This window comes from Danio rerio, chromosome 13, assembly GCF_049306965.1.
Source record: "Danio rerio strain Tuebingen ecotype United States chromosome 13, GRCz12tu, whole genome shotgun sequence".
Classification (NCBI taxonomy): Eukaryota; Metazoa; Chordata; class Actinopteri; order Cypriniformes; family Danionidae; genus Danio; species Danio rerio.
In genome coordinates this window covers 38845228-38871270 of record NC_133188.1, presented here as the reverse complement: position 1 = coordinate 38871270, position 26043 = coordinate 38845228, and the positions used below count along the sequence as shown (strand labels likewise).

The window sequence follows — 26043 nt, the reverse complement described above, 5'->3', positions numbered from 1 at the left end:
TTGATTGATCCAGGCCTTCATTTGCCTTCATTGATCACTACTTTAATAACATTTCAGATCAATTGATGGTTTGATTGATTAATTGATTGATTGATTTAGCCATCATTTGCTTTCTTTGGTTGTTACTTTTGCACCATTTCAAATTGATTGATTGATTGATTGATTGATTGATTGATTGATTGATTGATTGATTGATTGATTGATTGATTGATTGATTGATTGATTGATTGATTGATTGATAAATTGATTGATCAAGCCCATATTTACTTTCATTGGTCTGTACTTTCGTAATATTTCAATCAATCAATTACTCAATTATTCCATCAATCTGGGATCAGTTTTGATACACAATTCATATGTAAAAAATCTGAATGATTGTTTAATTTATGAATATATTATTAGTTATTTTAAATATGTATTTGTAAATAATTTTAAATAAGTCTTATTAATGAAAAACATAAATTGAAATGTGTGAATTAATTAATTCTATATTATAATAAAAAGTAATTGAAATGATGGAATAATTAACATGTCCTGTGTAATATTTTATATAATTATTTAATAATAATAATAATAATAAAATAATAATAATAGACATTTTTATCAAAGCTTCAACATATTATTAATAAAGTGCAAATATATTAAATGAACTATCATGTAAGAAGTTATAGGATGTAATTCCCCTTATTAAGTATAATATTTGTGTATGTTTGCACTTCCACACAATCAAAAAACTTAATTTAATATTCACATATTTGCTTTAAAATATTGATAAGTTATTGAAGTGCATATGATGAGTGAATTAATAATGATATGACATATAACCTGTGATATGTCATTTAATTTTTTTACCATATGCTTTTTTAAAAAATTTGCTTATGCTTGCATTTCCACTCTTGCTTTTTTTTTCTAAGTCACTGAGACAGACTTGCGTGACCTTTGCTTTACTCACAGTGACTGCAGTAAACTTGTTGGGACAGTCCTGTTAGAGAAACCTAGAGTTAAGTGCTGGGCTCAAGGGCATTCTGGTCACGGTTAAACAGCAGGTCATGGATCACCTCTTACTGACTGATCTTTATCCTGATCCGTAACAGCACTTCCACTACCCTCATTGAGGGCCTTCAAGTGCTTCTCTAACACTGATCTGTCTGGTGACTAATGAGTTCAGATCACGTGATTAGCGCTACATGTTTGTTTGTTTACTAGTACAGATGAGCTGTTTTAAGAGTGTCCTTTAAGTGTGCCAGGACTTCAGCTTGACTCATTCAACTTCATTTCATGGCTAAATACGAATGCTTGTGCTTATGGAAAAGATTGACTCATTTTCTTTCTAAAATGACTTGTAGTTGATAGAAATGCCTTTCTAGCTGACATGTTCAACAATCATTTAGCGTAGAGAGTTGAGACATAAATAAATAGTATGTGGGCTGCTCTCTCCATTCTGGATTCTGCTGGAATTAGCTTCATTTTCAACTCAGAGGTTATATCTGACAAAAACTGCTTTTGTAACTCCCGAGGCATTTACAGCTTTGACATTTTAAAGGGATGATCCAGAGTGTATTTTTAAGGCTTGGTTGTGTTTATAAGATGCAAAGTAATGTGTGCTCATGCTTTATTTGTAAAAAAATCACGTTAATTTGTTCAAATATCTTACTTTGATTATATACAGCTACTCAGCTAACATAAACCAGACAATCAGATTTCCTAGTTCCTCTGAAAGGCCCGCTTCAAGAGACTCTGGTCAGCTAACATAATGTGCTGTGATTTGCCAATCGGCTCCACGTCACCAGGAAAAGCGTCACACCCCTACAAACATGTCCTTTGTAAACACTGTCAGTCAGAATAGCTGTTAGCCATATCAGTTTGAGCCTGAATCAGACAAAAATTAAGAGGACACAGCTGAACCACCTGCCTGCTCTCTAAAAAAATCTGACAAGTGTCTTTTATAAATATTTGATTAAGGCATGTGTAAGTAATATGAAATGGTCACATATCTTTTGCGAGTACGTTATTTATGTTGTAGAACGCAAGGAAAGTGGCCACTGCAGAGACACTGCAGCGCTGGTGACGATTGTGGCTGTTTACATCGGTTTTGATGGATAAATATAAATATGTAGCTAAATTGTTAGCGGTGCCAAACAGCATTTCCCATTGTTTACATTCTTGTTTATGTCTTTCCTCCAACATATTGTTAACGCTAAACTATGCATGTAATAGATCAATTTTAACAAATAAAAAATACTTACAGGTTGTGGCTCACAATACACAGCCTCGTCTATTATGGTTGGTGCTGCTCCTTCTTTGAGGAGTTTTTAGCCATATCCAGCTGTAAACTGGGAGAGATTCTAGAAGCTGTTCTTTGTCAAATGCTAGCTATATGTTTTTTATCATTCTCTGGAACTTAATTAAAATTAAACTTTAAGCACTTCGTTTATTGTGTCATGTCCTTCCGAAGCCCAAATAAAGAAACAGAACAAGCTCTGTGTAAAAGCAGTGTGTAGAGGCATTTTAGCTTTCTCTGCTATAACATTACAGCACCTCTGGCCATGCTCCTTTGCTGGCGCTGGGTGTATACGCGTAAGCTGAAGCATTTGTAATCTCATTAGCCCATATGTATGTATTTTTATTTTTTTTGTAGTTCCCAAACTTTGTTTGCTATAGGCTTTGCTAAGCTAACTCTGTAAAAGCCAATAGCTGTGTCTTATTTCAGAGGCTGCATCCTCCGAAGAAAAAAAAAAAATCCAAGGCTTCTTCGAACGCAACCTCAAAATGCGATCTTCGTTTCCTAGGTAATGAAGGACACAATCGGTGGATCCTTCGGCCTTGAACGTCCCAAGATTTGTTGCGCACTGATAACAGCAGGACGTTTTCCTGGATGAATTAAGTTTATTTTACTTAGATATCTAAACACATGTTAAAAAAACAAAACAAAAAGAGTATGACATGTTTCCTAAAAAGTGATTTTATAGACAGTTTACATTTTTATGTGTACATGTATGGGTCAAAGGAAATATATTTCCAACTTCTGTGTACCTTGTTTTGCCTTCAGATCGCTTAAAATAAGTTTTAAAATCATTTTGAAATAAAGTCATTACAAATTTTATGAGCACTTATTAACAGCAGCTGTTACGATTGCCTGGTGACCTCTGTCCTCTGTAGGCTAGATCGTCTCATGTCAAAATGCTTGGTTCAGCCTGTGTGGACTTTGAAAGACTCACCTTTGAAGTCAGCATACTTCGGAGAATGCAGCATCTGAAATGCTAGTGACTCCCTTTGCATTGAACTTTAAGCATATGTTTGTGTTCACACAGCTCCATTTCACATCAACTAAAGTTTAAAAAATGATATCGTAGTGGACCAACCCTTTAATAATGTATCAATCAATCAATCAATCAATCAATCAATCAATCAATCAATCAATCAATCAATCAATCAATCAATCAATCAATCAATCAATCAATCAATCAATCAATCAATCAATCAATCAATCAATCAATCAATCAATCATTCATTCATTCATTCATTCATTCATTCATTCATTCATTCATTCATTCTTTATTTATATACCACCTTACTACAACCAAGGTTGACCAAAGTGCTTTATACCAGTAAAAACAAATAAACAAAGCTAGAAAGCAAACAATGAAAAATCAATACAAGAAATATCTATAAAATAGAGCAAAACATTAAAACAGAGAAAAGTGTCAGTGCTACTATGCATTAAAAGGCTTGGCTTTAAACAGCAGGTCAGTGATTGTACGAAACACAGTAGAAAGGATATTTCCAAAGTTCGAGACCTGCCACTGCAAAAGAGCGATCACCCACATGCTTGTACCATAGTTAATTCAATATTAATTATTTCATGATAATTGAGGCTGAATGTAAGAATTAGGAGGTGGAGACAGTCAAAAATATACTTTAAGGTAATAATTTCAAGACAAAATATCTCTAAATACACATACTAACAATTAAGTGATTTTTGTTGAATGATGATTGTGTGATTTTCTTTTTTTATGAATCTTCAATGATTTTTATTATTATTTGCTATATTATAAATGTCCTTGTCTGTATTAATCAGTGTTTTGCATTAGGGCTGCATGATGTTGGACAAATCCAACACTGCGATATTTTGTTTACAGCGATATAAATTATGATATTAATATAAATACACTGGATGATTTATTAATTAAATAGCTCTATTCTAAAAGATTTCATGATTTTAGGGGTGATTAAATTTTGTACTATGGAGTGCATCTGCGAAAAATGTAATAAATTACAAGCATACAGTGCTCAGCATACATAAGTATACCCTTTACAAATCTATTTTTTTAATTCATATGATTAATAGGAAGCTATACAATATTATATTTGTGCATATACATTAGATTTATCAGTACTGAAGGCAAAAGGGGAGCTTAACTAACAAAATAACTTACGATAACGGTCCAAAAACTACTACACCCAAATTTATATATTATAGAAAAATATTAAATGCAAATTTAAAAAAAGAAGAAAATCAAGAGAAGCAAAAAAATTAACCATTTAGTTTAAATTTTGTAGGTTGTAATTTTTTTGCAAAATTTTGCTTGAATTTAATTGTATTATCTTTTAATTTTTAAATATGTTTGGTGACTTTAATAAATATTTCTGTTTAATAAATGTGTTTAGTTTAATTGCACCAAAACACATTTCCTATATTCACAGAGAAATGGATAAAAATATTCATTTTCAAAATGGGTTGTACTCAATTATCCCGAGTATACTTTATATAAATGTGACAGCAAAAATCAAAGTAAAATAAACAGTGCTTTATGGTTTTCTGTGGAGTCTAACAGTATTCAAATACAGACAAATTAATCAAACGTAAAATAACATGATCATCATTGTAAAAATATTTGTATATAATAAAATAAAAATAATATTAATTAATAACTGTCTTTTAATCTTTAATAAATAATCTAATCATGCGATGTAACTATTGCTGATACACACATTGTGATATCAATGCTCAAACGATTTATTGTTCAGCCCTATTTTGCATGCTTGATTAAAATAAATAAACAAATAAATAATGGTGTCAAAATTAATTGTTTCTTCAATGCACCACGATGCAGACGCGGACAATTCGGTATCGGTTCAGTAATAATAACCGGTTATTATGTACTGACGTCATTTATCTCATATGCGCTCGGTCGCGAGAGAGGTGAGCGCGGGTATTTACAACAGTCCAAGTGCCAACTTAAAAACGCAGAAACTGTGCAAAATTTCTCTGCGTGTGTGTGTTTTCTGGACAGTCTTTCACTGACTTACAGCAGAAGCCTCTATTTCTCTGCGATTGAGGAAATGAAAGTGAACTCCATTTCTCACTCTGTGGCCCATTTTACCTGCTGGCGTGACTTTTACTCTCAGCTGCTGACGTGACTTTTCCTCCCCTCTCTTTTCCTCTCGGCTGTTACGATACTTCTGGAAATAGATCTGCATTCCCGCAGATGTACCTGTGCATTGTCGCGGGACCCGACCAGATTTCAATAAATTTCAAAATAAAGCACGGGAGCGATCGGTAACTCTGGTGTAATTTTAACAGAAGCAGGCGCACACAATATCGCTCCCGAGCGAGCTAGCAAGCAAGTGCGTGCGTGCGTGTGTGTGTGTGTGTGTGTGTGTGTTTTTGTGTGTTTTTGTGTGTTTGTGTGTTTGTGTGTTTGTGTGTGTGTGTGTGTGTGTGTGTGTGTGTGTGTGTGTGTGTGTGTGTGTGTGTGTGTGTGTGTGTGTGGGGTGGGTGTGTGTGTGTGTGTGTGTGTGTGTGTGTGTGTGTGTGTGTGTGTGTGTGTGGGTGTGGGTGTGGGTGTGGGTGTGGGTGTGGGTGTGGGTGTTTGTGTGTGTTTATACAGACAACTTGTTATAACCCCCCCCAAAACAATGTGTATGGAAATCATCATCAATGCACCTAGATAGCGAATTGAACCGAATCGATGGCATGATAATCGTAACCGAACCGTGAGACCGGTATAGGTTCACACCTTTATAAATTAATACAATTGACATGACAAAAACATCTTAATGACCTGTAGTGTTAGTGTAACCAACTAGCATCACTAATTATCATTTTCATAGAACTTCCCTGTTCCCATAGACTGACTGACTCAGTTCTCTGTTCAGCTAACAAATCACTCTAAAATTCTGACTTTAGTTTCTTTCCTTATCACTCATTCTCCTTCCCTTGTTCTTCTTTGAAGGCCAGCAGAGTACATGAGAGAATTGCTTCTTGGGTGAATTTCCCTGGGAAAGAAACACTGCTTCATTGTTACCGTCTCTTTCATCTGTTTTTTTCCAAAGGTTTGTAAAATGCATATGAAGACATTGAAATTCAAATGCTCTTCCTCTCCTGTCTTCCATGTTTTCCAGCGTGCGTATGTGCACTGTATCTTTGACGCTTCCCGGGTGTGTTTATTTTCAGTGGACTTATCGTTAGCGAGCATGAGAGTGTTTTGGTGTGCTTGTGTGTCTGGATATCCCCCTAAAAACCATCCAGTCTCGGTTGCAGTGGCCGGAGGGACGTGGTAAATGTTTTTGCATGCGTCTAGGAGAGAGTTTGACAGACAGCGGTCATGGATGGACACAGTCTACAGATGAGACAGCATTTGTTTTTGAAATGGATTGTTTTTGAATGCTAGTGGCCCATGTTACAACATGATTTCATGATGAATACTTGTCTGTGTGGGTGAACACACACCGCAGAGAGTCTCTAGGGCTAGCATAGACTGTTTTCTCAGATCTTCACACGCCTTAACCTTCCCACTGCCTTAAAGTGAACCTACCTACTAGCTATTGATCAGCCCATTCAGAGTCATTCTGATTTATGTGCAGTCCTGCTAAACCTGCTGCTTTTAGACAGCTTGTGGGAACAGCCTTCACAAAGTTGGCCCTTTCAGTCTGTGGCTGTTTTTTTTAACAATATTTTGTATGTGACTTTAATAAAAATTATTTCATAATAGTTGATAAAATTGTAGAAACAATATGACTGTGCCTTGTGATTATATGTACATTTGCAATCAGAATTATTAGCCGCCCTTTGAATTATTATTATATTTTTTAAAAAATATTTCCTAAATCATGTTTCACAGAGCAAGGAAATTTTCACAGTATGTCTGATAATATTTTTTCTTCCGGAGAAAGTCTTATTTGTTTTATTTCAGCTAGAATAAAAGCAGTTTTAAATTTTTTTTTATTATTATTTTAAGGACTAAATTATTAGCCCCTTCAAGCTATATTTTTCAATAGTCTACAGAACAAACCATCATTATTCAATAACTTGCCTTATTACCCTATCCTGCCTAGTTACCCTTAATAACCTAGTTAAGCCTTTAAATGTGACTTTAAGCTGTATAGAAGTGTCTTGAAAAATATCTAGTAAAATTTTATTCACTGTCATCATGGCAAAGATTAAATAAATCAGTTATTAGAAATGACTTATTAAAACTATTATGTTAATAAATGTGTTGAACCGTTAAACAGAAATTGAGGACACGCATGTAAAACCCAAAAGGTAACTCAAACCGTTTGAGGAAACTGATTGCAACAAACCATTTAAGTTCAAAAACTAACCTTAATGAGTACTGTGAACTTAATCCATTTGAGTAAATGAAGCAATTTGAGCACAGTAAAACCCGATAAATTAGGAGAACTCTACTAAGTACTGTAAAACCCAATAAGTTAAGGCAACTCAAACCGTTTCAGGAAAGTAATTGCAACAAACCATTTGAGTTAAAAAAAAAATTAATCTATACAAGCACTGTGAGCTTACTCCATTTAAGTTAAAGTAATGAGGGATTTAGTTAATCAATTGCCTTCAAAACTACCTACCAACACAGACAGTTAACTACACTCATTTAATTTACAGGATATGAGATGACTTATACTGTGATATGAGATTTTTATCATATCACCCAGCCCTAAGACACAACAATCCTGTGGCATTTAAATGGTGGTACTAGGGTTGTAACGGTATGAATTTTTCACGGTATGATAATCGTCTAAAACAATACCACGGTTTGACGGTTTCGCGGTATACGGTATGTTACAAATGTTACAAAATAATAGAACAGTGAAGCAAATTTGACTTTTTCCAAATAATATATTTTTAGTTACTATAAACAACACCACTTACAATGAACAAATAAAAATAAGAAAATAATAAATAATGTGTCAAAGTCCAAATAAAGTCCAAATAAACATGGTGCAAATCCTCAGTAAAAAATAGATATAAATATTTACTATACTATTAATAGTTACATAACGAAACTAGATTCAATATGGAACATCCTTAGGTTTTATGTGCCAGCATGGATATGGTTGTCTGTGGATATGGATTTGGATATGGTTGTCTGCAATGCAGACAAACAGCTGCACCTTCATTTGCGTCTTTTGAAAACAGCAAGAGCAGCAGTTCGTCTTTGCTGTGTCACTGTTTTGTCATGTTTCTGTGCTGCTGTGCATGCAAAAGTACTTAGTATGAGAATTATTTCATGCAAAACTTTTTTTTTTTGCGTTTTATTTAGCCACGCATAAATGTATGCCTATCTCTCATTCCGTGTTGTTCAAAAAGCTTGGTCCACAAACAAAAGCGAAACCTATGCTTATTGGTTGTGATATAGCGAGTTTGAACCAATCTGGGCATGGAGGAGGGACAATGCATCAATGTATCATGTCTGATTTGTCCGGAGACACAGTGACGAGCGTTTCTTTGTCAAATCAGAGTTGTCAAATGTTGATGACGTAACCGCACTGATTCCGGAGCCTCTGAAAGTCCGCGAATGTTATGTGATACAGCACTGGAAAGCTGAGATTCTCTTCTTTATGCCAATCTTTGAATTGTATGAATCAGATCAGCGGATCAAAAGTTATTAAACATTTAAGAGCAATACTTATTTTTAGCCGCGGGCGGCTGTCTCGGTCTTTAAGGGTTAAAACCGTTGATATGCAATTGTTCATGGTATGATAATCGTGCACGTTCAAATCGTGGTAAACCGTCATACCGGTATATTGTTACAACCCTAGGTGGTACCAAAAGTGCGCCAAGAAAATGTCCATCTCACATTACACGACAACCAGCAGAATAAACCCATGCATTCTGACCCTACAAATTGAGTGTTGCAACAGAAATTGAGAGTCATCAGAAAAGACAACCTTCACCCAATCATTTATTGTCCAGTTTTTCCAGTTCCTGGCTGACAGGAGTGGCGCCGGTGTGCTCTTCTTCTGCTGCTGGAGCTCATCTGTTTTAATGCTTTTGACATGTTGTGTCCTCAAACATGCTCTTCTGCAGACCTTAGTTGTAATGGGTGGTTCTTTGAGTTACTGTTGTGCTTTCTAGCATCTCAAACCAGTCTGGTCATTCTCCTTTGACCTCTGGCATCAAGACGGGATTTTTCACCCATATGACTGCTGTGTGCTGGACATTTTCTTATCTGAGCAATCTCTGTAAACCCTAGAGATGGATGTACTTGCATATTCTTGTAGATCAGCAGTTTCTGAAATACCTAGAGCAAGTCGTCTGGCACCAACAACTATGCCAGTTTTAATGAAACTCAAATGACCTTTATACATTTTCTTGGTTTGATCTTTAGCAGAATATGTTGACCTCGTCTGCATGCCTAAATGCATTGAGCTGTCATGTGATTGGCTGATAAAATTTTTGTGATTTAGAGTAGATAATTAGGTGTACCAGTTGGTCATATCACCAGTTCCTAGGAGAGATGGGAAGTAACGAAGTACAAATACTTCAAAACAAAGTAGATTTTTTGGTATCGGTGCTTTACCCCATTACTTATTTTTTGACAACTTTTTACTTAAATGTACTCCGTACATTTTTTAAAGCACGGTCATTACTTTTATCTTTCAAGTGTTGGTGGCGCGATCTATATTATTTCTTGTCATTGCGCAATATGAAAACAGTTTTGATGCAGTCAGTCCTTTTTTCCTCATTGCGCGGCAGAGTGCTGCACTGCGTGGCCTTTTCAAGGCTATTGCGCACCATACGTGGGCTAGTTTATGAAGATTACTATGAGAAAGGCTATGGCTATGCAGATGTGACAGAGGGAGACGGCGAATTTTACAATGCTGATGTTGCCCTCTTTACATGGTAATAAGACACCTTTTGCTCGTTTGGATTACAAGTAGACAAGAGATACAAATTCCAGTTCAAAAGCGTGCCGTTTTTAGTTAAGCCTTTTGTCCAGTTCCGATCGTTCTGCATGAGCTGTCTCTGGTCTTTCATTCTAATACCGCAAAAAAAATTTGCTTTTTTGTACATTTACTAAAACAATCAAATACTTTATAAAAAATTATGCATTGCGGTTTATTTTTTAAAATTTCTGATAAGTTCACTGTTCCTAATACAGAATTTATGCTATTGTTCAGTTGTTATAGATTTTTTTAATGTGCCTATTGATTTTACACAGGCCTATACTGTTGTCCTCAATTAATATTTTAAAAATATATATTTTTCAAGAACAAATGTAAGTATACTAGGCAATTTATGAATAAAAATATAATTATTCCAGCATTTGTTTTACACAGTGGATACCCTTCCATCTGCAACCCAGTACTAGGAAACACCCATACACACTCACATTCACACACACACACACACTTTCACACTGCCAGTTTAGTTGAATTATTATTTACCTATACCGCATGTCTTTGGAACTGTGGTGGGTACTTTTTATTTATTACTTTTGTACATTTTTGAGGCAGTACTTATTTACTTTTACATAAGTACAATAGTGTAGTCAGTACTTCAACTTTTACCAGAGTCGTTTTAAACATGAGAATCTGTACTTCTACTTAAGTGAAGGATGTGTGTACTTTTTCCATCTCTTGTTCCTAGTGTTAACTTTACAGTGCTACTTTATGAATGCTTGATTTAAACACTAATGCTGAGTTCGGACTGTACGATTTTCAAAGTAGTCGTGTCACAGATGTCTTCACACTGCTGCATGACTTTTAAATAGGAAGAATCGCCGACAACTTTGTCTCGGTCCCCAAACTATGTCTCACAACCAAACTTGCGAAAAGTGGCATGGAAACAACACAAGGTCACGTAAGATCTTTTGTTATTAACTACCTAATGGAAAAGATTTAATGGGATTATTAGAGAAGTAGAAAATGTAATTATTTTGCTCTCCTGGCTTTTGAAGGGAATTAACAACTTCACCTCAACTTTTTTCTTTTTGACCTGGTTGGTATTGCTAAGGCCCCGTTTACACTAATGCGTTTTAGTTTGAAAACGCATAAGTTTTGCTACGGTTACGCCATCCGTCCACACTACGCCAGAGTTCTCGAGCGCCGAAAACGGATCGTTTCGAAAACGCTGGCATTCTGAAACGCTGCTGCTCCGTCTCAGTGTGGATGATGGAAAACGGAGAAATCTGAAAACGGAGGCGGGGCTGCAGACGTTCGCCTCTCTGATTGGGGCTTTTTCTGAATATTAAGTAGCCTAACATGCACAGTTCAGTCCTGCATCTTCTCCGTGTAAGTTCAGACTTCGCAAGTTTGATCAAGGCTGCTGTCTCTTCTTCTCAGTTTGATATGGAAAAGCAGACTATACCGAGGACACGCGTAAATCTTCAAAGGGAACAGTGTACTTTATAACTTCATTCACATTACCCTGGCTTCGTTGTTTCACTTTCTCAACAATAAAATGTAAACATGATATAAGGAACTGCCTATTTTCATTTTAATATTAGCAACTTAGACAGCAGAAATGTTGAGGCGTCGTGCTGCATAAGATGAGCGTCATCTTCACTGTGTGGATATTTATAACCAAACGGAGTTGATAACAACTGTCTCCTTTCAATTTCAGTGAAAATACGAAACACACCCTCTCTTTTGCTGAGTATCAGTTTTAATAATCGATAATGGCCATTATAAAAGTATAACATACAATAAGTTTATACATTATAGGAAATAAAGGCAAGCGATCAGTCAATATACAGAATAGGCTACGTGGTTACATTAATCATTAACTTATCTTTGCGCTCAGCCAAAACACGTTACCTGAGAACAAGTAATAGATTCCAATGCCCAAAGTCAGGGAATATGTCGTTAGATAAAGACAACAATATAAATGAAATATCCCGTTTAATAAATATAGTGAGATTAGATCCAGCGGGAGATGCTTGATGAGAAGTCCGACTAGCACAGCTCTCATCTGGGTAGATGGGCGCAGCGCTTGCCCGAGAGCGTCTCTGTGGTCACGTGATGTGCGTTTTCAGCGTTTTGGTGTGGACGGAGAGCAGTTCAGAAACGCTGGGTAAAACGCGAGTGTGGACGCGGATCGTTTTCATTCTAAAACGCCGTTTTAAAACTAAAACGTACTAGTGTAAACGGGGCCTAAGATGACATGTCAAACAGACATGGGTGCTCCTGCCAAATTTACACTAGTTTTTCCTCCATTTCTGGGGCCCAAATAAACTGAAAAGAAGCACTTTTAACTTCTCCCCCAACCTCCCGCTGGCCTGCAGATACCTATACGGATACTGCTCTCTCATTAGCTGTAGGTAATCGCCGATGTTACAGTGTTTAAAATCAGAACACATTTCACACGTCATGATTTGAATCACCAATAGCTCCAGATGTTTAGCATGCCAAATATCTCACGGGTGCTGCGACTCTTCAGCGATTCTCTCAGATCGTGTCTTTGATAGTTCACTCACGTGAACGAGCATCGATTTGCCTGTGATTTCAGCCATTTGATTTCTCAAAACCTCAAAAAATTGATGTGATTTCTCAAAACCTGTCGGCGAGTCAAAATTGGGGCTAAAATCATGCAGTTTGAACTCACCATAAATATAATTGCCAAAATGCACATAAAACACACAGAATATTTAATCTCAATACACCTACATGAAATGCAATGAATCGTTGAAATACATTCTTTTGTGCATGAAAAAGTCACATGACTGAAAATCATCATAGAGCATCTCAGAATTTGCTTAGACGTTCTGAAATTATCATTTACTCTTAATCTAAGTTAGCTGTAAGGTGATCTTATCTTGGGCTGGAAATGTTACTTTGTTTGCAATCAAAAGTGCATTTACATTAATGCTTTTTGTCCGATACTTCAATTCAGTTCATGACATCTCATAACTTTGTAAGCATCTTTAAATACTGATGAGTTTCAGAAATGCACATAAAAACTTTTCTCGTAACCAAGACCCTATCTTGTGATAATTTATGATTCATTTAGTCTTTTGTTGACACTAAAAGAGCAAAGTATTGCCAAATGATCATCAGACAGGTTGCAACACTGTCACATGCATCAATTATATGAAATAGGTGGATCTTGTGATTCAGAATCATTCAGCATGACTTGTCCACAATGTCTTCACTCAAAGCTGAGCAAAACGCAACATGCATAAAGAATCATTCTGTCATCTGATTTTCTTTTTGGATTTAGATCACTGAATTTAGATTCAAACCCATAACCTTTTGGTTACCATCACATTCTTTCATGCACTAGGCTACACCACCCTAATAAGCCATTTTTTAGGGTCTATAGAGGCCCCTTCTTCAGGCTAGCGTCTATGCACTTCATATGAAACGCATCCCTATGCAATTTCCTCATTTTGCTCTAATGACTTGACGGAGCTTGTGCTTATCTGACCGTTTGCTCCTAAAATAGAACTAATAGCCCATATATCTTGAACCTGCTCAGAGGCCAGTGGGTAAACCTACACTTTTATGAAATCCAATCAGTTTGGACTGGAATGATTGTTTTGTGTCAGTTAATCGCAGTTCAATGATCCTGTGCCCCTAAAGACGACGGGCCACAAGCGCCCGCTCTGTTCTTGCTCAGTCAAGGATTGTTCTGTTGATAGAGCTTCATTAGGACTGTTGAAGGTGTATGTTGGTGGGATGCAATAAGCTGCTTCGTCTCATTATTCTTCTCAGAGCTGCCCAGTTAAGGATGGCTAGTACTAAAACAAGGACTTCAAAGTGTTTGTCAGACTATTCAGGTGGTCAAGCCAGGTCTTGAGAAACACCCACAGACAATGGAAATATTTTGTTGAGAAGCTTCGGAGATTTAGTGTCTTATGAAAAGCAAGTGTGTCCATTTAAAGTAATCTTGTTATTAGAATGATTTGCTAAATGTGTCTGTTTATAGATCTACTGCTTTATATAGTCTCAATTCTGCTACACGTCAGCAATAAAAGATGTTAGTTTTATTTTCTTTTAAATAATAACTACATTATACATTTGAAACAAAACCTTTGTACAGCAATATAAATTTCACTACTACTTTGTATTAGTTTAATGCATTCTTACTTTAAGGTGCCCTATAATGAAAATCTAGGTATACCAAGGCATAGTAGAATAGTAAAAGTTCGGTATATGGACCGTATATGGGCATACTGTGAGCTTTAGACACCACTGTTTCCTTGTCTTCATGTAAATTATATGAGTGTAAAGGTCTGGTGGAAAACAGGCCAATCAGAGGACAAAACATGCCACAGCCATGTCACCCTGCAGCCCAAGACCGGTTACTCACTGAAGCTAAGCAGGGCTGAGCCTGGTCAGTACCTGGATGGGAGACCACTAGGGAACACTAGGTTGCTGTTGGAAGTGGTGTTAGTGAGGCCAGCAGGGGGCACTCAACCTGTGGTCTGTGTGAGTCTTAATGCCCCAGTAAAAGTGAAGGGGACACTACACTGTCAGTGGGTGCCGTCTTTCGGATGAGACGTTAAACCGAGGTCCTGACTCTCTGTGGTCGTTAAAAATCCCATGGCACTTCTCGTGAAAGAGCAGGGGTGTAACCCCGGTGTCCTGGACAAAGTGGCCAAATCATGGCCTCCCAATCATCCCTTTTCACAAAATTGGCTCGATCACTGTCTCTCCACTCCACCACTCCACTGGCGCCGTTGTCCTGTGGCAGCCGTCGCATCATCCAAGTGGATGCTGCACACTGGTGGTGGTGTGGAGAGACCCCCCTCATGATTGTAAAGCGCTTTGGGTGTATGGCCATACACAATAAATGCGCTATATAAATACACATTACATTACATTACATTACATTACAAAACAAACTGTGACAAGACTTAAGGGGCATGCCCTCCGCATTTGCATGTATGCCTACTTTAGGTCTTTCATCCAGACCTGATGAACAGCCACATCATCAAGAGAACACAACTCATATGCAGCTATGAGATCATAAAAACGCCCTGAAATCAATAATATGCATGTCTTAGGCTGTGTTTGATAAGCCAAATGTTTTCTAGTGACACAACATTGATATTTTTCCTCCTTTTATTTTGAAAACGTGAGCCCTAAATTGTTTGCTGTGCATTACTGGGCAACCACTTCACAAGAAATGTTCAAACTGGCTTCAGGCAAGATTTACAGATTATACTGTACATTTATTCATCTCCACGCTGAGGCATGAAGTATGTTTAGTTTAGCATTTGTTAATTTATCATGTTTGTAAAATTAATAAACACATGTAGACTGCTGAATTGTGTCAAATCACTCAGCTCAACTGTTATATATTCATGCAGAGGTTGGTATTAATTTCTGCCTGTGTTGTCTTTGACTGTAGTTTCAGAATACAAAGCAATAAATTACTATCACTCTCTTTTGTCAACTTTAATTATAATTTAGCCTTTATCCACAACAGATCTGGTGAGCAAAACAGGTAACGTTACTCTGATTGGGATTATATTTGTTTGTGTTTAACGTAAACCATGCTTTGTGTGTGTGTGTGTGTGTCTGTAAGAGCTGCACGTTAGAGCCAAGCTCATTAATATTCACAACACAAACTATATAGGTTCAATCATGGACTTTCTGATCTATTTTCTGGAGTAATAAATAAGCTTTTAAAACTGTTTCTGTTGAATATTTTTACTTTTTTTTTTTAACTTACCGAAACCATAAACCTATTATGTAGATACCAGAGAACCATTTTACTTAATAAACCAATGCAGTACATGACACATTTAATATATTTGCAAGTCTTTTTACCCACTATTAATATTGTTGCTTTAGATTAATTTTTAATATGATTAATACAAACATACACACATGTATAATAAGCATTATGAACAAGCATGTTGTCCTTTAAAGCAAGTCAACAAATATTAAATTCTTATATTTAGACATTTGATGACCACGCCAGAGAACAGAGAAAAAAGTGCTTCCTCTGAATACTGGCAGTTCAACACAAGGTTTTTGCTTGTGTTTTTGCTTGGTCTCTTGGGTATGGCCATCAAAACAAAACATCCCATGGATTTGTTCCCATGGCTACACCAAATATCTCCAAGTTTATTCTTGTCAGTACAATGGACTTTTCTTTTGAGTCCATGAAAAAGAAAAAGAAAGAACTAATGTGCATCAGTTTTTGTCAGGTGTTGAGAGTTCTGAAACCTAGTGAGTTGTCTTCTTAGCATGCTTTCTTCTAAGACAGCATTCCACCTGAGTGTAAACCTAATAATGTAAAATGTAAACTTATTAATGAATGTGTTTATTATTTATTTAACAGAGTGAACAGAGTCAGTCAAAATACTTTTCTAACTCTGGTGAGACGGCAAATCCATTACCAATCTCCACAGCTACAAAAAGAGCTGTCCTTCAGAAGATGTAAGTATTGTTTTTATATAGACTGTGGTTGGCCTTCATCATCTTATTTAACATTTCCTGATTCTTCCAGTGCCAGAAAGACAAAAATCCAGCCCCCACGATCGCAAGATAATCAAGAGTCCAAAACAGGACAATTTCAAGCAGACAATGCAGAGAAGGGCTCTAGATCTGTCCTTCAGAGGATGTACGTAAGCAATGTTGAGATATACCTTTTGTTGATCTATTTCATTTTTATTTAAGATTTGATTATTCTTTTAGAACTAGACAGGAAAATGTTCAACAGTTCCAAGATGATCAAGAGTCCAAATCAGGCCAATTTCAAGCAGACAATGCAGAGAAGGCGTATAGATCTGTCTTTCAGAGAATGTACTGTACAAAAGCACTGTTGAGATATGACTTGTGCTGATCTATTTCATTTTTGTTTAAAATGTCCCTATTGTTTCAGAACCAGACAGGCAAACGTCCAACCCCAACAGTGCCAAGATGACCAAGTGTACAAATCAGGCCAATTTCAAGCAGACAAACAAGAAAAAGGCTCTGGAGATGTCCTTCAGAAGATGTAAGAGTTGTTCTGAAGTAGATTGGGGTCATCCGTTGTAATCTTCAATTTTCAATCTTCAATTTTCAATATTTCCTCATTCCCCAAGTGCCAAGCAAATAAGTGTTAAACCCCAACATAGCCAAGATAATCAAAAAAAAAGATTTGACTTATGTTGATCTCTTTCATTTTCATTTAAAATGTCCTTGTTATTTCAGAACCAGACAGGCAAACATCCAACCCCAACAGTGCCAAGATGATCAAGAGTCCAAATCAGGCCAAGTTCAAGCAGACAAAGAGGAGAATGGGTCGGGAGATGTCCTACATAAGATGTAAGAGTTGTTCTGAAGTAGATTGGGGTCATCAATTGTGATTTTCACTTAATATTTCCTCATTCACTCAAGTGTTCCCATAAGTGTTAAACCCCAGCAATGACAAGATAATCAAGAGATGATACAGAGAAGGGGGTCAAGTGCTCTCTGTCAGATGATGTAAACATTGTTCTGAAGTACACCTTCATTTAACATTTCTTCATTCTTCCTGTATAAGTTCAGGCGACCATCTAAACCCAACACTCCCAAGATGATCAAGAATCTAAATCAGGCCAATTTCATGCAGACCAAGCAGAGAAGGGGTCTAAAACGCACCGTTATGATATAGCTTGTGGTCATCCACCTCATCTCAATTTAACATTTGATCATTCTTTCAAAGCCAAACAGACAAATGTTCAACCCTTACGATCACAAGATGATCAGGAGTCCAAATCAAGCTAATTTCCAGCAGACAAACAGGAGAATGGGTCAGGAGATGTCCTTCAGAAAATGTAAGAGTTGTTCTGAAGTAGATTGGGGTCATCCATTGTAATCTTCACTTAATATTTCCTCATTCCCCCAATGCCAAGCAGATAACTGTTAAACCTCAACAATGCCAAGATAATCAAGAGATGATACAGAGAAGGGGTCAAGTGCTCTCTGTCAGATGATGTAAACATTGTTCTGAAGTACACCTTCATTTAACATTTCTTCATTCTTTCAGTACAAGTTCAGGCAAACATCCAAACCCAACAATCCCAAAATGATCTAGAGTCCAAATCAGGCCAATTTCATGCAGACCAAGCCGAGAAGAGGTCTAGAATGCACTGTTGTGATATAGCTTGTGGTCATCCATCTCATTAACATTTAACATTTCATTATTCTTTCAGAGGCAATAAGACAAACATCCAACCCCCACAAACACAAGATGATCAAGAGTACAAATTAGGCCAATTTAAAGCAGACCAATCAGAGAAGGGATCTAGATCTGTCCTTGAGAAGATGTAAGCACTGTTCTGATTTAGCTTGTTGTGATCTATCCTCAACTTCATTCATTTCCTTAATATTTTCAAGTGCCAGACAGGCAAACATCCAATCCCTACATTCCCAAGATGATCAAGAGTTCAAACGAGGCCAATTTCATAGAGACCAAGCAGAGAATAGGTCTAGAGCACACTGTTGGGATATAGCTGGTGGTCATCCATCTCATCTTTATTTAACATTTTCTATTTTTTTTTCAGAGCCAAAGAGACAAACACCCAACCTCCACAATCCCAAGATGATCAAGAATTCAAATCAGGCCAATTTCCAGCAGGCGAATCAGAGAAGGGATCTAGATCTGTCCTTCAGGAGATGTAAGCGCTGTTCTGATTTAGCTTGTGGTCATCCATCTCTCATCTTCATTTAACATTTTCTTAATTTTTCCAGTGCCAGACAGGCAAACATCCAATCCCCACATTCCCAAGAAGATCAAGAGTTCAAATCAGGCCAATTTCAAGTAGCAGAGGAGTGTGTGGAAGCATGTCTCCCAGTCCCCATATCGGTCTCAAGCATTGAGTCATTGGTGGACGGGAAAGCATTGTCGTCATCTAAATTAAGTAACAATAAAGATGTCACCGAATCCTATCTTGACACCACCGGTCCAAGAAGACGCCCACGGGCCCCGAGTAGCTCAGGAGAGGACGCTGACCACCAAAAGACAAAAAGATTGCGACTTGGACAGTCTGCAGTGTCAAGCGATTCCAACAATCCCTCTTCCGGCTACGCCGCACCAGACTCTGTTTGCAGTCCCCAGCCTGAGATTTCACAGACTAACCAAAGCGGGCTGGCCACAAGTCTAAGAGGCCTATCCGTCAAGCCCGTATCCTCTGGGTCCTCTATTAGTTCCAGACCGGCCGCCAGAGAGGAAAGGAAGGGGGGTGAACCCAGAACATCCCGATTACGCCGGCTCAAGAAGTCCTGAGGGGTGCAGTGGCGTACAACGAGAGCGGATATCTGACGCCACCTCCATGGATCTTACAGTACACACTTCTACTGTAATGCTGTCTGTCAGCAGTAGTTGCACAAGAGTTCACCACACACAGCCTTTGCACATACAGTATTTCGCTTCTGCCTTCCAAGTAATAACACACACACACAAACTGCTTGTATTAGATTACAGAGAAGCTTTTAAAAGTTTGAATAAGTTCCACTAGCTTTGAAGCAACTCGTGCAAATCGTAACTTTGCTCTAAACAAAAACACAAATACAGTTTGCGCATTCTGCGTAAGAGTTGTATTTCAGACTAACGGGAGCCGCAGAGCACACTGTGGCTCCAAGCCCAAATCTCTGGCTCCATCCGTCTGAAATCTCCCCTCTTCCAGCTTCAGCTGAGCACATGATTGATTTCGCTGTGTTCTCACACACACCACGCTCTTTAAGCGATCAGGGCTTTTCACCGTTGGAGCCGACTGCCGTCTCTTTGCGGTTATTATTTGTAAATGTGTTATTGCTTTTCGTAACAGCTAAAAGTCTTCTGCGGGATGATTGACAACGTTGTGGAACGCTGCAGTGCCTCTCGCGTCCGATATTTGGCTAATCACGGGTGCAGTCGACATTGATGTAGTGTGTGATGGCAGGATGATTATACGTACGGACAGAAATGCTCACATGAGAGTCACATGCTCGGTTTTCCAATCGTACTTACAAATTACTTGATGTTTATGTCATTAGGATAATAGATATGTGTCATGAATATGTTATTAAAATCGATGAATATTGTTTCGTTATAGCACCATAACAATGCAGAGTTTACAGTTACTGTACAGTACTTTTTAAAGTAATTTTACTGTAAATTCTGTAATGAAAACCATTAAAGATGGAAATCGTTTGTTTGATTGAAATCGTCACTTGGTTCATGTTATCTGTTGTGCTGCCTCACATAATAATTCATATTTTACTACTACTTAAACAAGCAATGTGTATTATTTAGAAACCTATTTATTTATTATTGCCAATGTTTTTATGGCAGTACAGTATGCTGACAGTAAATAAAAGATGGAGATGGGATTGGGAAAAGTGCGTGAGTTGGGATGCCTCCAGCACAGTTGTGCTATATATTTCTATACGGCACACTGCCCTGTAGGCTATCAATGCTGAAGAAACGCATTTTTAGCACCACCGGTGGTCTTTTTGTGTACTGCAGCCAGAAAATTATTGCTTGTGCGTACATGTATGTTACACACAACAGATTAAACATGATTTATTGCCACTATATAATCAAGCTGAAGCTCTTTCTCATCTACTCGAGCACATCTAAAGACTTTCAGTGGGCATCAGGTCAAGTAATTGTCAACGTGTGAAAATGAAGCCTTGTTTCACAGTTTTGGCTCAATGAATCATTGCATTATAGCAATGAAAAATGACCATGGGATACATCTTCTGAGATGATTGTTTAAAAAAAGCCACACATTGAATCAGTTAGGGTTAAATAATAGTTGCCAGAAACAAATCACTGCAGCAACGGTCCAATACGACTCCAACAGACTCATCAGAAATTGCTTACATGAATCCAGTGTGGTATGAATATTAATTTCTAGTCAACTTTAAAAAAAAAAAAAGTTTATCCATAAATAAAAATGTCATTAACCCCTTAAACTCTGCTTATATGAATGCAAAATGAAACTCTGGAGTTTGAGTTGGGCGCTCATTTCAATACGATTACAGTGAATGGTGAATGAGGTTTCAAATGTTTAAAAATAGCACTATAGATTATTATATTCAATTCAAATAAAAGAAATATGAAGCTGTTGTTCAATGATAATCCTCTGATGCAACCAAATTGAGTCAGTCTGATTTATAAATCGTGTACACTCTGAATCACTGAAAAGATCTGACTCAAAACAATGATTCATCACAAATTGGACCAGTCAAGCTGGATGTCAATTTCACTTAAATTTCTCACGTTATCAGTTTAGAACACTTTGAAAATAGGGTAAGAGTTGAGAATCACTATTGTGATGCATATTCTTGAAATTTCCATTCCGCATTCATTGCACATTGAAAACAACTTAATTATTATTTTTTTGTGTTTAGTAAAGTAAAAACATGTACAAAACAACACAAAGTCAAGATAATAATGACAGAATTTACATAATAACTGACTGAAAATCATTGGGTAAACCCCTTTCGTTTACTCGCCACCCTTAGCTCTGCCTTTTGCCCTGCAGGCATGTTACTAAATACCTCATCCAGTCATCATATGAAGAAAGTATTTATGCGCCGACCGCAATCGACTACCATTTAAACCCATTTGTGCTTCAATAACATGACGTCAACGTCAGACAGATTTCATCTCCTCCCAAAGCAGGACAATGGCGCAAAGTCGAAAAAACAAACATTTAATCTTCCTTTTATACAAAATGTTTAATAAATATAACATTCAAAAAATATTGCCAGGAACAAACTAAAAAAAAAAAAAAAAATGAAAACAAATTTACAATAAGGTCAAATGTGAACATTGAATATTGCCATGATCTCATAGAATTGACAAATGTGATAAGCATGTCGGTTTGGTGTTTTAGAGAGCCTCGATATAAAAGAATTACGAAAAGAACACTACATGTGCACAGCAATAGAAATGGACTCCTGAAAGCAAGGCAGTCTACAGTGTTTCCATTGGCCCCCTACTGTTCAAGTATTCACAGCCTAGCTTATGACATACTGCAAACCCAAGCTGAAGAGAAATGATCCGTGTCAATCGGGTTTACCAACAAGCAACTAGAAGACTCGTGTTCCCTTTTATTGGAGACTTTTCAATCATTTATTTTTCAACCGTGGCAAGCAATGTGTCTGCCGTTAATTATCCCAACAAAAAGCAGCCATGTTTGTTGATATTACCTGCGTTGAGCAAGTAAGAGTTGGCAATATACACACAATGCATCCGGAAAGTATTCACAGCGCTTCACTTTTTCTACATTTTCTCATGTACAGCCTTATTCCAAAAGGGATTCAATTTATTTATTTCACACAATACCCCATAATGAAAAAAAAGATTTTGTGAAATTGTTGCAAATTTATTAAAAATAAGAATGCTGAAAAATCATAACTATTCACAGCTCAATACTTTGTTGATACACCTTTAGCAGCAATTTCAGCCTCCAAATCTTTTTGAATATGATGCCACAAGCTTGGCACACCTGTATTTAAGAATTTTTGCCCATTCTTCCTTGCATTACCTCTCAAGCTCTATTAGGTTGGATGGGAAGTGACAGTGTACAGCCATTTTCAGATCTCTACAGAGATGTTCAATAGGATTTAGGTCTGGGTTCTGGCTGGACCACTCAAGAACATTCATCAAGTTGTTGTGAAGCCACTCCACTGATATTTTGGCAGATGCCTTTTGGCAAATTCCAGGAAGGGAGTGGCTTCTGTTTGGCCACTCTACCATACAGGCCTGATTGGTGAATTGCTGCACAGATGGTTTTCCTTTTAAAAGGTTCTCCGCTCTCCACAGAAGAATGCTGGAGCTCAGACAGAGAGACCATCAGGGTTACTGATCACCTGCCTGACTAATGCCCCATTCACACAAGGCGTCAGCGTCAACGCTTCCCATTCACTTTGAACGTCAGCCAATCAGATCGCTGTATGCAAATACACCAGCTAGACAATGGTCTATTGCTGACTGAATTTCAGTGTCTGACGCTGCTATGACGATCGTTTCAGCCCCAACTTCAGATACTCCTTCAGTCAAGCGTTGATGCTGAAGCCCTGTGTGAATAGGGCGTAAGGCTCTTCTCCCCCGATCACTCAGCTTAGATGGCCGGCCAGCTCTAGGAATAGTCCTGGTGGTTCCAAACATCTCCCATTTACGGATGATGGAGGCCACTGTGCTCATTGGAACTTTCAGAGCAGCAGAAATCTTTCTGTAACCTTCCCCAGCCTTGAGAAAATCCTGTCTCGGAGGTCTACAGACAGTTCCTTTGTCTTAATGCTTGGTTTGTGCTTTGACATGCACTGTCAACCCTGGGATCTCATATAGACAGGTGTATGCCTTTTCAAATCATGTCCAATCAATTGAATTTACCACAGGTGAACTCCAATTAACCTGCTGAAACATCTCAAGAATGATCAGTGGACACAGAATGTACCTGACCTCAATTTAGAGCTTCACGGCAAAGGCTGTGAATACTTTTGTACATGTGATTTTTCAGGTTTTTAATTTAGCAGCAATTTCAAAAAATATTTTTTTCACATTGTCATTATGGGGTATTGTGTGTAGAATTTTGAAGAAACAAACAAATTTAATCCATTTTGGAATACAACTGTAACCAAGAAAAGTGCAAAAAGTGAAGCGCTATGAATACTTTCCGGATGCACTGTACAAAAGTTTTAAAATATTGAAATATCCGACAATGTATAAAAAGAAAAAATATATATTGTTGTGTCTTTTCATTCTAAAAATAAAAAATCGACTGCTTTTTGAAAATTTTGGTGTGAAACATGAAACAAATGTCGTCTGAACAAAGTTATAGGCTTACAAAGCTATCAAAACCTTCAAAACTAGACAGGACATATAAATAAAAAGGAATGATATTTTAAGGCTCTTGATTATTAAGTTAATAAATCAAATATACACAGTGATTAATTAAAAAAAATATACATATCTACACTAAATTGACACGATTCTTCATATTGGCAGCGAAATGCTAACCGACCTATCCCGCCCCAAGAAAAGAAAAATAATAAATAATTTTTTTGTTCTTTGATTTTTTTTTTTTAATATACTCCTTTCCGACAATTGCTGTGGTGCGTAGCTGTGAAGGCACTTTCAGTTCAGAACTAGAAATAAAACCAACTAGAGAGAGTTTCCGCACAGCCGCTGGATAAGGAAGAAACAACTACTTTAGCTGTGAGAGCACTGTCATTATGAACAAAAATAACACTATTTGCAAACTTACTGAGATACTCAAACGTATCCACGAAAATATAAACATTTGAAATGTGTACGTTTTCTTTTTTTACTGTTTTTTCTTTTTGTGTCTCTTTTACGAAGGAAAACACTGGATGCGAAACGCAGCGTATGGGTTTTCCAGCCGTCCACAGCGACTATTGATTGCCAGTGTGAAGCCAGCTTGTCAAAACTTAAATTAACACAGGGCAAATAACAGCCTTGGAGTCCAGAACACAACGCAACAGTTTTCAGAAGCACAACCCTGCCATGTGACCGGTAAGTGCAACAGGGGCAACACAGCTGCCTGCTATACGATATACTCCATCCTGTTTAAGCTCTGTGCCGTCTCCAAGTCTCTGTTGTCCTGTTTGTTAGTCCAGTTTGGGTTTTTGTTTGGCGCGCGCTCTTCTCGCTCCACCAGCGTGTAGGCCGGCTGCTTGGTGAAGCGCGCTTTCTGCAGGTGTTTGTCCATGTCCTCTTCCTCCACCTCAGAGTTATGCGTCCTAATTTTGGCAATGATGGAGTTCTTGCCCTCGTAGTCTTTTATGGGCACGCCGTGAGCTGCGTGCTTCTCGATGGGGTTTTTGATCTGGTTGAGCTGCTCACGCACGTTATTGGTGGTATTGTCCTCTGTGGCTGAGGTAGCAGTGTTGCTGTGGGTGTTTTGTTTCCGGCGCCGGTGGATGCACCACAGGAAAGCCGAGGCCAGAGCGAAGATCCAGAGCACGATGAAGATGGAGCTCAGCAAAGGAACCAGGTAGTCTGGGGGAGAACAAGCACAAGGACAGTCAGGATTTGACAGAAATAAAAAGAGAAAATATTTTGGCCGTTCATTAAATTCAGGTGGCCTGGAAACAAACATGACATTTGGGTCACACTTTATTTTGAGGGCCCGTTGGAAGTTACATTGCATCTACATGCCAACTAATTCTCATTAGATTATAAGTAGACTGTTTGGTTGGGGTTAGTGTAAGTTTACATGTACTTGCAATGTTTCTTATAGTCAGTTAAATGTCTGTTGAAGGAGCTGTATCAGCAAATATTAAGCAGCCAGTCTACTAATACTCAAATGTTCCATCAAAATAAAGTGTTACAGAAATTGAAATGGCCGAATGTGCCATTCAGATCCAATGTGTCTTTGCTTTAAAAATGCGCTAAGAAATGGTTTGAAAAATGTTTGCAGTGATTGTTCTGCTTTTGAGTTTTTTCTTATTATTATAACCTTTATTTTACCAGGAAAAGCACATTGACATTTAAAATCTATTTAACAAGAGCCTCCTGGCCAAAATTAGGCAGTATACAGTTCACATGGGTTTAACAAACAAAAACAAATAACAGGTGACATCATTCATCCATCAAAACACACATATAATGATAGTTAAAAGCTATTCAGTACATCTACGGGTTGTTTCAAACTCTAAATCATTTAAATCTTTTTAAAAGCATGTAGTGAAACCAACTTTTTAAAATGCAACTTTGTTTGGAAGTTATTCTATGCCTTCTTCTGATTGGTCTATTGCTTTGGAACTGATATTGATGAGCAGTGCTGCATGTGAAAGTTGAATTTCTTTTAACTTCACACAGTGTCTATGTGAGACTGTCTGTGTGAGAACTCGATTATTATCGATCAA

At 37.5% G+C, this 26043-nt stretch overlaps 2 protein-coding genes across 4 annotated transcripts in view; one reads left to right on the top strand and one right to left on the bottom strand.

Moving 5' to 3' along the window:
• The window catches only part of slx4ip (SLX4 interacting protein), an 81007-nt gene extending 60644 nt beyond the window's left edge, over positions 1 to 20363 (top strand). The window contains exons 7-13 of one of the 3 annotated variants that reach the window (XM_073919417.1): positions 16535 to 16632; positions 16703 to 16816; positions 16891 to 16998; positions 17078 to 17191; positions 17389 to 17502; positions 18723 to 18836; positions 18910 to 20363. In XM_073919417.1, coding sequence (XP_073775518.1) covers positions 16535 to 16632; positions 16703 to 16816; positions 16891 to 16998; positions 17078 to 17191; positions 17389 to 17502; positions 18723 to 18836; positions 18910 to 19444 — 1197 coding nt within the window. In that variant the 3' untranslated portion in view covers positions 19445 to 20363. 3 annotated transcript variants of the gene reach the window in all.
• A 1507-nt stretch (positions 20364 to 21870) lies between these two features.
• jag1b (jagged canonical Notch ligand 1b) overlaps positions 21871 to 26043 on the bottom strand; it is a 50911-nt gene continuing 46738 nt past the window's right edge. Inside the window, exon 26 of the mRNA NM_131863.2 lies at positions 21871 to 25174. Within this exon, the coding sequence (NP_571938.2) occupies positions 24720 to 25174 (455 nt within the window). The 3' untranslated portion in view covers positions 21871 to 24719. The remainder of the gene's footprint in view (positions 25175 to 26043) is intronic.